The sequence below is a fragment of the Rutidosis leptorrhynchoides genome, chromosome 2, assembly GCF_046630445.1.
Source record: "Rutidosis leptorrhynchoides isolate AG116_Rl617_1_P2 chromosome 2, CSIRO_AGI_Rlap_v1, whole genome shotgun sequence".
NCBI lineage: Eukaryota > Viridiplantae > Streptophyta > Magnoliopsida > Asterales > Asteraceae > Rutidosis > Rutidosis leptorrhynchoides.
The window spans coordinates 416,373,140-416,384,482 of record NC_092334.1 but is presented as its reverse complement, the minus strand read 5'-3'; the positions used below and the strand labels follow the sequence as shown (position 1 = coordinate 416,384,482).

Genomic DNA, 11,343 nt, shown 5'->3' with positions numbered 1-11,343 from the left:
AAATAAGAAAAAGTAGCTTGTATTTTTATTAAAAGTAAATCTTAAAAGTTAAAATAAGAAAAGTAGTTTGTATTTTTATTAAAAGTAAATCTTAAAAGTTAAAATAAGAAAAGTAGTTTGTATTTTTATTAAAAGTAAATCTTAAAAGTTAAAATAAGAAAAAGTAGTTTGTATTTTTATTAAAAGTAAATCTTAAAAGTTAAAATAAGAAAAAGTAGTTTTTATTTTTATTAAAAGTAAATCTTAAAAGTTAAAATAAGAAAAAAAATCTTGTCCTTTATATTACTCATACGCGTTTTGATATAGTGACTTTATTCGTTAACGTCAACTAACGACGTTACAACGGTCATATATACATAACGGTTGTTAACGTCAACTGACGACGTTACAACAACTATATTTTTCAAATATAAAATAAACATCTCCGTTTTCACATTTTCACAAATCAATCTTCATTTTTCATATTACTACTCTCAAAAAGTTTTTGTAAAAATGATTCACACAAGGATGATTTTTCCTATTGTATTGGTCATATTAACTATCATCATTGTTGCTAATATACCACCGGGTGAACCTATATTCTATCCTGCCCTTGTGGTTTTATTATTTGTAATCATACCATTATTCTGTTGTTTGCTGCTTATGAATTTAAAATGATTCTAATTTCATTTTATTATTTGTCTATGAATAGAAGTTGATTATGATTATGATTTATGTTATTCATCTTTATGATAATAGAAAATGTCGAATTTGAAAAGGCTTAAATTTGCTCATTTAGTACAAGTGGGAACAACTACTTAACATGGGTTATGAATGTAGAAAAACATCTCGAATCAAACTGTATTTTAGAAACCCTGAATGAAAATAACAATTATTCCGAACAAGAGAAAGCAATAGTAAGTATTTTTCTTAGCAAACATATTGACGAGTCCTTAGAATCTACATATTATATGATCGAAAATCCAAGTGTATTATGAAAAATACTCAAAGATAGATACGATATTAATTATCAAAAAATAAAATAAAAAAATTAAAAAATTAAAAAATAAAATAAAAAATAAAAAATAATAACAGTGATCCATGAAAGAATAAAATTAAAGATATTAGTAGACGCTCTTATAAGAATTCCGGAGATTCTTATTAATGATCTGGTAACGTGGATCATCAGTCTAGTATTTCTTGAATACATGAACATCTTGTTTAGCTCTACAAATAAGTCCCAAAAGAAAAGAAAACGAGAGTGAATCTGTTGACAAATCTTGATTAAATTAACCCTGAGCTACCTTGAGACTTGAATGGTTTGAATTTTCTAAGATGCCTAGTTTTTTATGTATCACTCATAAATAAATGGTTTTAGACCATAACTCATATATTTTATTAATTGTTATCTTTTATGTACTTCAGATTATAACTTGTTTGCAGGTAATATAATTTGATTATCTTGCTGAAATATAACTCATTATTTGCATATCTTATTTGAAGTTTTAGTATGAATCCTGCAGAAATACAACATCAATTAAATGGTAAAGACCTATGTATTGCAGATAGTAGTAACATACACACTATGATCAAATCAAAGAAATATTTCATTGATTTAAATCAAATGAAGGAATTATAAATACTATATCAGCTCTTGCAAACTTGATATAAGAAACGAAAAAGGCAAAATTTCATATTACCAAATGGTACGAATTTTTTGGTAAACAATGTCTTGTTTTCTCCCAAATCAAAGAGAAATTTGTTAAGTTTCTCTGATATATATCATAATGGATATGATTATCAGTCAATGATAATCGAAAATGAGAAATATCTATGTAGCACCGAAAAGCGCATAGGATTAAATGCGCATATGATAAAAAGCGCATATGATGAAAAGCGCAGCGCATATGATTAAAAGCGCATATGATAAAAAGCGCATATGATGAAAAGCGCATCGCATATAATTAAAAGCGCATATAATGAAAAGTGCATATGACGAAAAGCGCAGCACATATGATTAAAAGCGCATATGGTGAAAATGATATATGATGAAAAGCACATATGGTGATTAATGAAAATCACATATGGTGATTAATGAAAAGCACATATAGTGATTAATGAAAAGCACATATAGTGATTAACGAAAAACACATATGGTGATTAATGAAAATCACATATGGCGATTAATGAAAAGCACATTGAGAAATAATCACCAATGTTTCTTGAAAGAATTCAAGGGTATATATATGGACCAATTCATCCATCATGTGGACCATTTTTCTAATAGACGCATCTAACGCATGGTCTCATGTTTGTGTGTTATCAAGCCATAATATGGCATTTGCAAAGTTTCTTGCACAAATTATTAAATTAAGAACACATTATTCTGATTACACCATTAAAAGGATGAGACTTGATAATGCTGGTGAGTTAACATCTCAAGCTTTTAATGATTATTATATGTCTACAAGGATTGTTGTTGAACATCCAGTTGCTCATGTGCATACACAAAATTGGTTTAACTGAATCAATAGATAAACGCTTACAGCTAATAACTAGACAATTAGAAATGAGTACAAAACTCTCAATATTTATATGGGGACATGTAAATTTACATGATGTGACATTAATTCGCATTAAATCAAGTGCAAGTTATAAATATTCTCCATTACCAACTTAATTTTGGTGGAGACCAAATATTTTCCATCTTAGAACATTTGGTTGTGCAGTGTATTTTTAATTGAACAACCACAACAAATGGTTCCTCAAAGAAGGATTGAAATATATGTTAGATATGAAACATCTTCAATCATAAGATATATTGAACCCATGATGGGTGATGTTTTTACAGCAAGTTTTGTCGATTGTCACTTTAATGAAACATTGTTCCCTATATTAGGGGGAGAAATGAAATATAAATAAAATGATGTTTCATGGTGTGAACATCAATTAAGGAATATTGATCATCGCACAAAAGAATGCGAAAAGAAAGTTCAAATATAATGCATATGCAAGAACTTGCAAATTAATTACTTTATGCATTTAAAGATACAAAAAATAAGTGACTAAATCATATATACCAGCAGTAAATGCTTCAGCTAGAATTGAAATTACAAAAGCTGGCAATAATGTCACTCATGAGTCTTTGCTACGGCAGAAACGTGGGAGACCAATTGGTTCCAAAGATAAAAATCCTCAAAAAAGAAAATCAGCTGATAATGAGGTAAAAGAAAGTGTTCAACAAGAACCACAAATCAATACTCCTTCTGCAGAGGATATTGATAAATGTAAATACATAAATTGTAATAAATTATGCAATATTATGAAACTGAAATGAAATGAAAAATCTTGATGAGATATTTTCATATAATGTTACAATGACATCATGAATAAAGATGATGATCTGGAACCAAAATCTGTCATTGAATATCAAAATAGACATGATTGAGCTCAACAGAAAGGAGCAATACGAGCTGAATTAGAATCACTCAATAAAAGAAAAGTTTTCGGATCAATCGTTATCACTTTTAAAGATGTGAAACGTATGGGATATAAATGAATTTTTATCCGAAAAAGAAATGTGCAAATGAAGATACAAGGCAAAACTAGACTTGTAACTCAAGGTTTCCCACAAAGACCAGAAATGAATTATGAGGAAAACTTATCCTTATGTAATGGATACAATTACTTATTAGATACTTAATCAACCTGGTAGTTACTTAAATGCATCTCATGGATGTTGTTACTACTTATCTATATGGATCACTTGATAGTGATATATATGAATATACCTGAAGGGTTTAAGGTATCAGAAACATCTAACGCAAAACCTAAAGAAATGTATTCCATTGAATCACAAAGATTTTTATATGGGTTGATACAATAGTATAACGGATTAAGTGATTACTTGATAAGAAAAGTGTATACATATAAACTTATTTGCACATGTGTTTTAATTATGAAAACAATGACCAGATATATATCGTAGTTATTTATGTCAATGGTCTTAATATCATAGGTACAAAAAAAGAGATCCATGAAGCCATTCAACTTCTAAAGAAAGAATTTGAAATGAAAGATCTCGGAAAAACCAAGTATTGCCTTGGTTTACAAATTGAACATATGCCTAATGGTTTACTTGTACATCAAACAACATATACTGAAAAGATTTTAAAACGTTTTAATATGGACAAGGCAAAACCATTAAGTACTCCTATGGTTGTTAGATCACTTAATGTTGACACTGATCCATTTCTTCCCTGTGAAGATCATGAAGATATCCTAGGATCAGAAGTACCATATCTTAGTGCAATTGGAGCTCTTATGTATCTTACAAATTGTACAAGATCTGACATTTCTTTTGCAGTTAATTTGTTAGCAAGGTTCAGCTCAGCTCCTACCAAAAGACACTGGAATGAGATCAAACACATATTTCGATACCTTCGAGGAACTACTGATTTAGGATTATTTTATTCCAACGAATCGAAACAAGATTTGGTTGGTTATGCAGATGCAGGTTATTTATCTGATCCACATAAAGCTAAATCTCAAAATGAATATGTATTCCTAAATGGAGGTACCGCAATATCATGGCGTTCTCAAAAACAAACACTTGTTGCAACATCATCAAATCATGCCGAAGTGATTGCATTACATGAAGCTACTCGGGAATGTTTTTGGTTGAGATCAATGACACAACTCATTACTGATTCTTGTGGACTAGAACGCGATAAAAGTCCAACAACTATCTATGAAGATAATGTAGCTTGCATAACACAGATGAAAGAAGGGTATATCAAAAGTGACCGAACAAAACACATACCTCCTAGATTCTTCTCATACACTCAAAATCTCATTAAGGACAACCAGATTGAAATGAGATATGTTCAGTCAAGTAAAAACTCTGCTGACCTTTTCACCAAAGCACTTCCAACTGCTATTTTCAGAACACACATTCATAATATTGGCATGAGGCATGTTCAGAAGATGTAACAATTCAGGCGTTGCCTACTTGAGGGGGAGTCAACTCTATGCTGCACTCTTTTTCCCTTAGCTAAAGTTTTATCCCAATGGGTTTTCTTTAGCAAGGTTTTTAACGAGGCAGTACTAGTTATTCTCTAATAAAATTGTCATCCAAGGGGGAGTGTTATAAAAGTTAAATTGGATGTTAATTTTATTATTATTATAGATATTGTATAGTAGATTTTTTGAGTATAAATATGTGTTATGAGTTTATAAAACACACACTAAATATATTCTCTCATATTCTCTCATATTCTCTCTATATACTTATTAGTAGTCTACAGTTAAGAACTAGGCCACTAAAGGTAGTTATAAGCCTACTGAATTATAACACTGACCCTTTAATAATCATATATTCTTCACAACAACACTACATTTTTTTTTTTTTTTAATGATAGCATCTCTTACAGCTCATATCTTCATATTAGTCTACCCTATATTTTAAATAGTCTTCTTCATCCTAGACACCATTTCAATATTTGATCATACGACAACGGTTTCAAGTTTCGTGTTACAATACATTTGTTGGAAAAATGTTGGGGAGAACCTTTTTTGTAATATTGTTCTGCTGGGCAGCTCTGAGCGTCATCACACCTATTCTTGTTCGATTGTCTGCGTCTGCAAACCTTTTGGAACACAACGGTATGTAATTTTATCACATTATTATTAATCATTTTATTTTTTCTTGTTTGGTAGTTGAATCTTCCTCTATCATGATTGATCATGTCGTTCATTGCGGATGATCTTTGATCTTTGATCTCTAAGTAACTCTTGGTATGTTATTATTGTAGGAGAAATAAAGAATGATGATGGTATGTATAGCAGTAGAGGGGTCAGTTTATATTCCAGAAGGGCACTCGGATCAATTGGGTATTCGGATAAAAAAAGACACGCGTCGTCACCATCATCACTATCACCATCACCGTCACCAGCGACATCACCAGTGACATCATCATCACTGTCATCGGAACCTCATAGACAAACTGTATCTGAATTAACGGTGAGTGATTACACAAGAATTACATCCATACCAAAGAGGCAGAACATGATAACTTGAAATGTAATCAAGTTGTCAGTTGACTACTTGGTTTGTTTTGTATAGTTATGTAGTGAACCAAGTTAATCATATTTTATTTTGTCATTGAAAGCCCGCTTCCGGTGTTCGTTGATGGAAGAAATTCCACTTTTTATCTAGTATCAAAAGCTTGATAAGAGCAAAAATTGAAGACTTTTTACTAGGAACAAAATAAAATATTTATTTACATAACAGGAGAAGTGATTTTCGGACAAGCGTTTTGACATATTTCACTTCAAAAACATGACGAATGATTCGATAGATGATAGGGTTGTTGAGATTAAAATAAGCAATAATGATGGCATCTTTAAAGCTCATGATTGTTGCTTCAAGGTGAATCAACCATTATTGAACAATAATGAAATCTTATCTTGTGTGTTTTGTACATATAAAGTATATATGTAATAATACCTCTTTCTGATGCCTCATTGCAATCTTCAACAATAAGACGAGTATATCTTTATGATGAAATTAGTGTTCAAGTAATATAAAGAAAGATTAATTACATACGTCGTCAATATATGATGTGTACAAGTTTTTTATGCACCTTAACGACGGCCCTAAGGCCTGTCGTCGTTAGCATTTTCCTAAAGATTTACGTACTTTATCAATGTATCGTTCTCTTTTCATTTTTGTGGTTTAAACTTAAAAAGAAGGTGATCTTTACACCACCATAAACTTAAAAAGAAGGTGATCTTTACACCACCAAATTGAGTCACGTTATTTGGCTATTTTCATTTTGTTAAGAGTTGAATATGATTTATTGTAGTTGTGGAATAGCAACTTCTGTTTTATAGCACATTGCTAGTAGGCCTTAAATAATGAGCGGCTGTTAGAAACTTTGATTACAATTGGGCTCATTAGATGAATTGTATGAATTTTATTAATCTACATGAAAAGTGACGTCAGAAATTGAACTCCTGGATTCAAGTGGAAAATACTGAAGTTCTACAATTATATTGAGGAGCTTAAAGTAGTAGAAAAACTGCAGACTTAATGAATGATGAAAGCACCACATCATTATTCATTATTCAATTTCATTAAATAGTAAAGTAATTCAATTAGTATGTATATATATTGAATGTTACATTCTTCTTATAATTAAAGAACCTCAATCTCATGCCCATTTCCAGACGTTACCATATCATCTATTCCGAATGCAGGGTTGTAAACAAGTTTCTGAGGTGGTGTCATGTTAACTTCAGCCTTTTGTATCTCCGTTAAATCTTCATCGTCCTCATCCGAATCATTAATGTTTTCTAAATCACCCGACAAACGTAGATGAACTCCAGGGTCCCTTTCGGTAACAGAACTGTCGAACATAATTGAGTTATTGATCCCTTGCACATTACTATTAACAATTGCTTTTGTTTCCTGATTATTATCAACTTTTGAGTCTCCTTTCATTGCATGATCTGAAGTTAAATGCATGGATGCACCTTTGTTGTCACCATCAAGTGTTATAACACTTGTATGTTTTTCGTTCGTATGCTGATTTGGCGAGCTTGTTGATGATATCTTGTTAATAAGTTTAGAGATGTTTTCTTTGGTCTCTTTTTGTAAGGGAGCATTTGCCGTTGTTTGTTTTGGTTTTTGCGATTTTGTTTGTACTCCTTTTGGTTTTGGTATATCTTTTTGTTTTGAATTGAAGGCAAGATCATCATCGTCTTGCGCAACAAGATTATTCCGTTTTATCGGATATTTTTCTTCGGTTGTTATCTCGGTTGGCGTTTTAGTGGTAGGTGAGCGTAGTGGCGAAGTTGGTGGAGAAGATGATGGAGGTGGTGATCTTGGCGGGGTCCGTATTTGAGATGATTGTTGCGGTGTAGTTTGAGCATTGGTTTTTGGTGGTGATGACTTGGGTGAAACAGTCGGTGTTGGTGGTGATGACTTGGGTGAAACAGTCGGTGTTGGTGGTGATGTCATCGACGCTGGTGCGGTTGGTGCTTTTCCCGGAGGGCGAAACGGTGGCCTTTGAGCCGAAGTTGAAGCAACAAAGGTTTGTACGGTGGAACGTGGTGGATTGGTCAATGTCTCAGTGGTTCGTGGTTGTTGTGTAGGCGGGTCAGGGGTGTTAACAGGGCTAGGTGTTGGTGCAGGTTGTAGTAACCAAGGTAAGCGAAAACGGAATGGCTTTTTGTCAGCCATAGTTTTTGAATGATGAAAGATGTTATGATAAAAAGATGATATTGATTTCAGTTGTATGTTTTGTTGCTATAAATACAAAGGGGATTCAAATGGCTTAAACATCCTTTTTGGTTTAACTCTCTAATGGGGTTGTTTATGATGCTAATTTTACCTACCTAGCAAGTCTAGCATCACTTAAATATTAAGTTAACAATTTGCCATGTTACAATAGCTTATACAACACCATCCTTACTAGTACTATTGCCATTTTTATAAAATTGAACAAGTTCTTGATTGTGTGCACCAAATTATTATACTATAAAAAAGTATGCATGATAAAGGACAAAGCAATTTAAGTATATGCTTGCTTAAGAGTTAAGACTAATACAAACATGATTAGCAATTAGCAAATCTCAATGTTTGAAAAAGAATATTTTTCTTAAATTGTCAAGAAGTGTATCATAAGTAAAAGGATAAGGTTTGCCCTGTTAAGGCGACGACCTAGGGAAGGGAGAATTTTTTACTCAGATTTACGCGACTTATTCGGATATATGACCCATTTCGCTAGCCACCCAAGATGCGAATCGAAAACACTTTAGGCAAACGTGACCCGTTCTTAATGACTAGCGTCGACCCATGATACATTTCATAAGACCCAAGGTACAACTCATAAAAGCTAACATAGTATCGAGGTGACCACTTGTTGAAGCAAGTAACTTTGCCAATAATAGCTTAATATCCCTTTCTTTGACTTGCTTATTTGTGAAAAGAACACTAAAATGTATCCCAACTAAGAAGCAATTCAAGAATATGGAAGATTGCTCCATCCATATTTCATCATATGGTAAATCTTTTTTTCCCTATAAATTTCCACATAGTACACTATAAGGTTTACTTTTGGTACTCAAGATGCAAGTTATAGCAAGAGCAATAAAATCTTGTAAAGAAACGTTTCGTATACCAGTCCTACAGCAACTGCAAAAGTACACAGAAAATGCATCTATCACTGAATCTCCATTAATACATCCAAAGGGTTTGGTTAACACAACAGTTGCTGAAGTTTTGATGACAAAAGACGACAAAAACGATAAATCTTGGTTATGGTGCAAGAGTGACGATACAGTTTACGACGCTGCAAAGCAAGTATGTTACCATATATTTTTTTTCTCCGCTTACTTTGTTCTTCGTTTGAACCAAAAAATCTTTCAACTATTTACTCGAGTTTTTGGTTATTGTGCAGATGGCTAAGAACAATATCGGATCTTTAGTAGTTTTGAAGCCTGGAAATGAACAAATAATAGCAGGAATTATCACTGAAAGAGGTTTTTACACTAAAAGGAATTTCATTTTTTCATAACAAATGAACAAATACATAAATTATATACAAAATAATCTTAACTTATAATGATACAAATGTTCAGATTACTTGCAGAAGGTAATTGTTAAGGACAGATCAATGAAAAACACCAAAGTTAAGGAAATCATGACTAACCAGGTTGGCTTTTTTTGTAAAATATTTGAATAAGACATAATTACGTGGCTTGTCCCCGTGGTTTACTCTAAATTCTGCACCTCGTCCCTGTTTTTTTTTTTTTCTTCCTTTCTTGTCCCTTAAAATGAGTATTTTTTTTTAACACGAATCGTCCCTCATTTTTTAACACGCATAGTTCGTGTTAAAAAAACAATTTAAGAGACTAACAACGCATAAAAAAGTTTTGAGATGAGGCGCACAATTTAGGGAAAATTACATGGATGATCCACGTAATTATTTCATTATAAAACTTATGATCTAGTGATCAGTTTTATGGATTTGACAGAACAACTTGGTAACGGTGACATCTGATACAAATATATACCAAGCAATGCGATTAATGTCAGGTAGACGATAAATTTATAACTTACACTTGTTTGGACTATCGCGCTACAAATTTTAAAAAGACATAATAATAATTTTGCTTCATTTTACTGTAGAAAATCACATCCGACACGTCCCAGTCATAGATGGAAGGGTAGTCGGGATGATTTCAATAGCCGATGTTATACGAGCGGTAGTGGATCAGCAAAGTAATGAAGTCAATAAGTTGAATAATTTCATCAAAGGCGACTACTACTAGTAGATCTGACTCTGTAACCATGAAATCATAAGCATCCAAAGGTTATTTAAATAAAAACAAGTTGTTTTCTTTAAACAACTAGCTCATTTGTACTGTCTCTAAAGAGACGATAACTTAAAACAAGTTCAAGGGTCTCGTTTGATATATTGATTGCCAGCAGAGGGAGCCATTTAAGGATGAGAAGGACTTATTGACAATCAGATAATTATACAAAAAAAAAAAAAAAAAAAAAAAAAGAACAAAAAACTATATTAAGACCAATCCCAACCATGACGTCGTCATTGGCATTTCCTCAGCGCCACATCAATTTTCTCTCTCATCCTTTCTCACAACTTCCTCCCATAACACTCCCATAACACACCATTGCCAACCATGACATACTTTCTCAAATTTTATTATTATTATTATTATTATTATTATTATTATTATTAAATCCTAGATAAAAATTCAAACTAAATAAATATCAAATTAATTAATGATTAAATTAAAATATAAAAGTACTCCATAAATCCAGTATGCATACATAGCCTCTCAATTTTAGTGGGTCTCACATAAAATAAATAAATAAATAAAATCCATTATCTTCTTCCTCTATCTCCTCCTTCCATTCCATTGTTATGGAGTATTTCACAGCTCATATAGTTAAAAATAAAATAGAAATTAATTAGAAAATATCAAAAGGCCCACAAAACACGAACACAATCCGTCCTGGAATATGCTTATTCATGAAAATTTCCAGGGCGATGGTGACGAGGGCGGAGGAGGGCGGCCGAGGGCGGCACCATTGCCATCGGCGCCCTCAGGTTACGGGTTTGATGACCCCCTCTATAACATACCGATGGAAATGGTCTAAGAAGCCATAACAAAATATTATACAGAAAAAAAGAAGTAAATAATATTAACAATAATGGTATAACCACTGTTGTAAACGGCGTCCGTTGCGTCCGTTGCGACGCCCGTTGTGGCGTTTTGGTGACTAAACCGTTTCGACCCCGTCCCGTTTTCTTATAAGCCGGTCAACGGTTA

At 32.4% G+C, this 11,343-nt stretch overlaps 2 protein-coding genes across 2 annotated transcripts; one reads left to right on the top strand and one right to left on the bottom strand.

Annotated features, from left to right (window-relative positions):
- Positions 1-7,146: 7,146 nt before the first annotated feature.
- Positions 7,147-8,224, bottom strand: LOC139889169 (uncharacterized). Its single transcript, XM_071872131.1, has one exon. It carries the CDS (start codon positions 8,222-8,224, stop codon positions 7,178-7,180), a length of 1,047 nt encoding a protein of 348 aa, XP_071728232.1. The 3' UTR covers positions 7,147-7,177.
- Positions 8,225-9,109: 885 nt separating this feature from the next.
- Positions 9,110-10,317, top strand: LOC139892331 (CBS domain-containing protein CBSX3, mitochondrial-like). Its single transcript, XM_071875395.1, has 5 exons — positions 9,110-9,346; positions 9,444-9,525; positions 9,625-9,698; positions 10,021-10,081; positions 10,175-10,317. The coding sequence occupies exons 1-5, from the start codon at positions 9,113-9,115 to the stop codon at positions 10,315-10,317; spliced, it is 594 nt and encodes a 197-aa protein (XP_071731496.1). The 5' UTR covers positions 9,110-9,112.
- Positions 10,318-11,343: the final 1,026 nt, after the last annotated feature.

Bases quoted from the DNA above. Each gene is read 5' to 3' on its own strand.
- LOC139889169 (XM_071872131.1), bottom strand. From the start codon at position 8,224: ATGGCTGACAAAAAGCCATTCCGTTTTCGCTTACCTTGGTTACTACAA.
- LOC139892331 (XM_071875395.1), top strand. From the start codon at position 9,113: ATGCAAGTTATAGCAAGAGCAATAAAATCTTGTAAAGAAACGTTTCGT. The intron at 9,347-9,443 runs GTATGTTACCAT...GTTATTGTGCAG, and splicing joins TTTACGACGCTGCAAAGCAA to ATGGCTAAGAACAATATCGG. The intron at 9,526-9,624 runs GTTTTTACACTA...ACAAATGTTCAG, and splicing joins AGGAATTATCACTGAAAGAG to ATTACTTGCAGAAGGTAATT.